The sequence below is a fragment of the Grampus griseus genome (genome assembly GCF_964374135.1).
Source record: "Grampus griseus genome assembly, chromosome: 11".
Classification (NCBI taxonomy): Eukaryota; Metazoa; Chordata; class Mammalia; order Artiodactyla; family Delphinidae; genus Grampus; species Grampus griseus.
In genome coordinates this window covers 6,488,565-6,494,961 of record NC_139005.1, presented here as the reverse complement: position 1 = coordinate 6,494,961, position 6,397 = coordinate 6,488,565, and the positions used below count along the sequence as shown (strand labels likewise).

Genomic DNA, 6,397 nt, shown 5'->3' with positions numbered 1-6,397 from the left:
CTGAGGGAGCTGTAGGGGCCAGCGCTAGAGGATTTTCCTCACTGGCGCTCCCGGCCAGCTGGCTGTCCCCCCTTCTTTCCCCACCTCCTCCCCCTCATACCTTTTGGGATCCCCGACTCACTCCAAGATCTCAGGATATTGTTAGAACTCACCCTTGGGTGAGTCTGAAAGGGCGCGCCCCTCCACCCAGCAAGACCAGCTCCCTCCCAGGAGAGGCTGACTCTGGAGTCTCAGGACGGTTCCCAAACCTGCCAGAAATGGGCTGAAAGCCAAAACTGACCTTCGGGAAGGCTCAAGTGTAGCCTGACCGACAGCCCCAGATCCTGTTCCAGGTTCCTTCCTCAGGAAAAGCCGAGGTCAGGCAAAAACTTGCCAAGTCCCTGCCCCTCTGTGGAGCTGCAGACACCAGCCTCACACTCATCACCGGGGGGGGGGGGGGCGGGCGGGGAGTCTGGCAGGAGCTCTTACTGCAACAGGGCCTCACCTCTATAAAAACCCTGGTAGCACAGACCTTACACAAGCTGCCTCTGTGTGTGCAGAGGCTGGCCAGGAGTCTCCCAGCCCCACCTGTCGGATGACACCCCCTCCCTCCTTGCCCTGCCCCCTCTATTCTCCTGAAATCTTGACCTCCACCTTGGCCAGCCTGGACCATGCCTCCCAACCTCACCGGCTACTACTGCTTTGTCTCGCAGAAGAACTTGGAGAGCTACCTGCAAGCTCTAAGTAACCGCCTCACCCCTCCCGAGCCCTTTCACTCCCGTTCTCCCCTCTCCCTTCCTGCCTCCAGTCCCATTGAGGAGGGGGGATGTGAGGGTCCGACATCGTGGAAAGGCTGGGGGTCAGGGGGCTGGGCTCCTCTTCTAGCCAGGGGCATTGCTAGGAAGGAGTAAATCCACAGTCCCAGACCCAGCCCAGGGGATGCTCCCAGCTCCAGGCTGCTGCTGCGGGTGGAGGAGGCCCTGGCCAGCTGGCTAAAAGGACCCTGGTCCTAAGAGGACAGCCTCCGTAGACATCAACATGGCTCTGCGGAAGATCGCGCCGCTGCTCAAGCCAGACGAGGAGACTGACCATCGGGGCAACCACGTGACAGTGAAGGCCCTCAGCACTTTCCGAAACTAAGCTCTGGAATTCGAGGTGGGAGTGGAGTTTGAGGAGGACTTGAGGATCACGGAGGGACGGAAGCTCCAGGTACCTTTTCTCAGGCTGGCGGGGAGGGGGTGTGGATGGGCAGGGGGCACTTAAAAGAGTGGGGCAAAATAAAGTGACCTTTCCCATCCAGAGCCGGGAAGTGATGACCACAGCAGGCTACGAAGTCCCTGGGATAGCAGGCTCCTGATGTCACCCACGCTGCCCCCTCTTAGCACCAGTCAACAGGGCAAAAGGGGCAGGTCACCCTCAGGCCAATGAGCAAACATGTGCTCACCCTCTAGCCTGTGACCCTGCGGACACCACAGTCTCTCTTCCCTCAGCCTCTTTAACTCCACTCTGGTGCAGTCCTTTCTGCTTCCTTTTGGCCTCCTTTGCAGACCCTAGTTCCCCTGTTAATCCCTTAAACTGGGAATTTCCCCCCAGTATTTTGTTCTTGACCTTCTCTCTCTTGTCTGTACACTATCCACGGGCTAAATCATCTACACCCATGTGTTCGGTTACCATCTATAAACTGCCTTGGACACAGATTCTCCCGCCAGAGGCACCACCTGAGCTCCAGGGCGGAGTTTCAACTGCCTGCAAAATGTTTCCATCTGCATGCCCCAAGGTCAAACCCAAAGTTCTGATCTTCCTACACAAACCTATTCCTGCTTTTATATTTACCGTCTCCATCAATGTCAACAACCAGCAGGACCAAGTCATTACCTTGTGTTGGTCCAGCCGGCTGTTGTCACAGTCATTACCTTGTGTTGGTCCTGCCGGCTGTTGTCACAGTCATTACCTTGTGTTCCCTTACCTCCATGCTCCCAACACGTGCACGTGTGTGCACACACACACGCATGCACACGTGCACCACATGTAATTGGTCAGGAAGCCTGTGTAACTTTTCTGTGCTGTCCAGTATGGTAGCTACTAGCCATATACAGATATTGAACATTTGAAATGTGCTATCAGTGTGAAATACATGCTGAATTTTAAAGACAATACCAAAAAAGAGTGCAAAACATCTCAGAAATTTTATATTGATTACATGCTGAAATTATAATATTTTGGATATTTTAGGCTGAATAAAATATATTATTAAAATTAATTTCACCTGTTTCTTTTTGCTTTTCTAATGTGGTTGCTAGAAATTTTTAAAATTATATATGTGGCTTGCATTTAAGACCTACTGTACTTCCATTGAGCATCACTTGTTTACATGGCTCTTATCTGTTCCTTCCTAACCCTTCTCTTTGTCACCACCTTATTTCAGGCCCTCATTTCTCATCTGGTGCCCAGTCTTGACCCTCCTCTAATCCACTCTGCCTACTGTAGCCTCAAGGATCTATCTAAAATATAAAAGTGGGGTTTCCCTGGTGGCGCAGTGGTTGAGAGTCCGCCTGCCGATGCAGGGGACACGGGTTCGTACCCTGGTCCGGGAAGATCCCACATGCCGCGGAGTGGCTAGACCCGTGAGCCATGGCCGCTGAGCCTGCGCATCCGGAGCCTGTGCTCCGCAACGGGAGAGGCCACAGCAGTGAGAGGCCCGCGTACCGCAAAACAAACAAACAAAAAATAAAATAAAATAAAATAAAATAAAATAAAATAAAATGTAAAAGTGACCAGGACACTCCCTGACTTAAACCCTTTCAGTGACATTTTGTTACATTCCAGGTAAGGGCCATACACTCCACATTGCATCCAAGGGCCTCCACACAAACATACGAGGTTAGAGCCCCTCACAGCTACCTACTCTTCTTTCTTACCTCTACACTGTTTCTATCCTTGCTAGAAAGTTCCCATCATCTCCAACCTAATTCACTGCCTTGAAGACGCACTGCCTCCCCACTCCCACCGTCAACAGTCTTGCCTGGTATCACAGATACCTACCAACTGTTCCTCTATCTGATCAAGATTCTGAGCTCCCTGGGAATTCCCTGGTGGCCCAGTGGTTAGGACTTGCACTTTCACTGCCAGGGCCCTGGGTTCGATCCCTGGTGGGGGAACTAAGATCCCATAAGCCGCGTGGCACGGCCACAAGAACAATCCGTAAGATTCTGAGCTCCTTGTTTAGGGGGGCCTGTCCTATTGGGGGGCCTAACAATGGTGATTGGAAGGTCCAGGCCCACCCAGCTCTGATTTAGGGGGTTGATCCTTCATTCTCAGGGACACTGCAGCTGCCCTCGAGACTGAGAAAAAGGAGAAAGGAGATTCCCTGGTTGGCTCCCAACCAATCTCCCTTCTTTCCCCAAATCTCCTCCAGGTCAGCCAGAAGTGACAGAGAACAAATTCTCCACGCTTCATCCCCTAACCCCCAATTTCACGCCCCCCCATGATCCTGCCTCATCCCTGCTCTGCCCAAATGGTCACTGTCACAAACAGTGACCTTTAGGAGTGGGGGACGGGAGTCCTGGAAGGAAGGGACTGGAGCAAGACAGTGTCTGCTGGAGGCAAAGCAGGCAGCCCAGCCAGAGTGAGCTGGATGCATTTGGGGTGTCCTGCCCCCCAAGTCTTCCTTTATTCCCGCCTTCCCCCATAGACCACTGTCACCTGGGAAGAGGAGCAGCTGGTATGTGTAGAGAAAGGGGAGGTCCCTGACTGGGGCTGGAGACACTGGCTGGAGGGAGACACGTCGTATCTGGTGAGCAGGGTGAGGGCTGGGAGAGGAGACGCAAGTGGGTGTGTCTGAGAGGGGGCCCTCCAGCTAGGATGCATGCCCTTACTCAAATCAAGTCCGTCTGCTACTCCAGCCTCGCCTCCCTTCAAGGAAGGCAACTAAGGAGGGAAAACAGAAGCCCTGGAAAGAGTGGAGAGAGGGAGAAGTGGAGTGGCCAAGGTGGGCCCTGGTTGTAAGTCAGACGCATGTCCGTAAATCATGACCAGAGACGTGGAGACTTAGCCACTTCAGTTCCCTGACCCAGCTACCTTCCTTCCTCTGGGGTGGAAAGCTGAGGGTTTGCAACACGATACAATTCCCCATACATCGAGTGCTCTAGCTGATGTATCCTGAAGGATTCAATGGAGGTCAAGGACCTTGAGAAAAAACCTTCTCTGTCCTCATCATTCCTACTCTATCCCCAGGAGATGACTGCAAGGGATGCAGTGCACGAGCAGGTCTTCAGGAAGGTCAAGTAGCTGGAGAGGAGCTGAGGACCCCCCTGGACCACGGCAGTCCCCAGTCTCCTCTTGTCTGTGTCCCCTTCAAGCCCAGATGGTCCCAGGTCAGCAGTCCCTTTCTCAGGCCACTGACCCTCCCTCTGCATCCCCCCTCCCTCCACCCCACGTTAATCTATAACTTGCAGCCCCCAGGCCAAAGCCCTTTCTTTCTCACACTCCACTGCACAATAGCGACCTCATATCCAGTTCAAGATCTGGCCTCCTGGATGAGAGAAACAGGCAAAGGGGAAAGGAGCCCAGAGAATAGCGGATCCCCACCCTCTTTCATTCATCTGGCCTCTTATTTTCCATCTAAGAACTCAGCTTTGAGCATTTGAGCATTAGTGGAAACCATACTGGTGGACCTTCTGGAAAAGTGTGACTGGATTCAAGAATTTAAACAGGAGCTACTGGGAGAGGTTTTTGGTCCATTTCCTTGTCCTTCTTCTCGAGAAACCTCATGGGCTCAACAGAACCAGGCCCAAGTCATGGCCCCAGCCACACAGAGTTCAACAGACCACGTTGACCGACATCTAACGAGCCCTGGCCATTGTATGCTTGCATCCTGCACGTTGGGGAAGAGGGACGGGTCAGGGCGAGACCTCTGTCCAGTGCTGGGGGAGGCTGGGAGCTTCTAAATAGTGACCTGGCCTCCACGTCTGCTTTGGGAAGGACAGGCGGCAAGAGCGCCAGAAGAGACTGAAAAGGGAAGCAGATGAAGGATACAAGGCTAAGGGCTAGAAAGATGAGGGCATGAGGGTGACAGTAGGTGTGAAGGCAACAGGCCTCTAGGACCCTCTGCCTACAGTCCAGCAAGGCTGCAGACAGAAGGTAAGGGGGACAACTGAAGACAGCACAGCCCCTCCTTTAGGGTCCCAGAATCGCTGCCCTGGAAAACAGCCCAGATGGGTAGGGCCTGTTCAGATTCAGGGCCAGCTCCAGCCTCTGGTCACCTCCCTACCTCCAAGGGCCTTGGCTCTTTCAGAATAAAAGTCCTTCCTGTAGGGCAAGAGCAGAGAGAAGAGGGCTCAACGTGGGGTGGGGACAGAGCCTGGCTGGGGGGGATGAGGGGAATGCTGGAATATCCCTGGCCTGTGCTCACTAGATGAACACCCCTGCTGCCTCTTCCTGCAATGGCCAGGCCCCTGCACATCCGAGATGGTCTCTGGGGCTCTGTCCAAGAACCAGGATTGCAGCACTCATCCCACCGCAAGCCTGGAATGAATTTGGAAAAGAATTTGGACAAGAATGCAGAGTGGGGCTTCCCTGGTGGCGCAGTGGTTAAGAATCCGCCTGCCAATGCAGGGGACATGGGTTTGAGCCCTGGTCTGGCAGGATCCCACATGCCGCAGAGCAACTAAGCCCGTGTACCACAACTACTGAGACTGTGCTCTAGAGCCCGAGAGCCATAACTACTGAGCTTGTGAGCCACAACTACTGAAGCTCGCGTGCCTAGAGCCCGTGCTCTGCAACAAGAGAAGCCAATGCAATGAAAAGCCCGCGCACTGCAACTAGAGAAAGCCCGCTTGCAGCAACGAAGACCCAGCACAGCCAAAAATAACTAAATAAAATTTTTTTAAAAAAAAGAAAAAGAAAGAATGCAGAGTGGACCTGAGCAACTTCATCCCTGCCCAACCTCTCCGCAGGGTCCCCAGCAGCGTCGGGAGGGCAGAGCAGCAGAAGCTCAGAGGAAGTGGGGGAATCCTACCTTTTCCATTCCCAGGTGCGGTAAAGGCACTGGAAGATGCTCCATGTGTATTCACCAGGTCCCGGCCACTCCGAGTTCACAGTGCATATCCAGGCCTCTCCCCATAGGACTGCTGTCTGTGCTCTGCATGTCGACCCCTCGCTGGGATCTTGCCGGGAGCACATAGGCCTCCATGGTGACTGTTGGACCCAAGTGGAAGCAGCCTCAGTCCCCCCAAGACTCCTGTGACATGAACACCCACACCCTCCCACCTGCGGGTCCACATCCTCCACTGGACCACTCCCCTCCAGGAGCCAAAATCCAACAAGAGGCCTGGAGACCCCAAAGGAGCACAAGCAACCAGAGGAGGACTGAGCTGCTCCTGGGCACCTCCAAGGGGGTGGGAGCGGGATCCACCCAGAT

General features: G+C 53.9%; 1 protein-coding gene across 1 annotated transcript; it reads left to right on the top strand.

Annotated features, from left to right (window-relative positions):
* Positions 1 to 650: 650 nt before the first annotated feature.
* RBP5 (retinol binding protein 5) lies at positions 651 to 4,266 on the top strand (the record flags this gene model as incomplete). Its single annotated transcript, XM_082666308.1, is given in 5 exon segments — positions 651 to 723; positions 1,010 to 1,116; positions 1,120 to 1,188; positions 3,671 to 3,772; positions 4,213 to 4,266. Coding segments are annotated over 5 exon segments (405 nt in total).
* Positions 4,267 to 6,397: the final 2,131 nt, after the last annotated feature.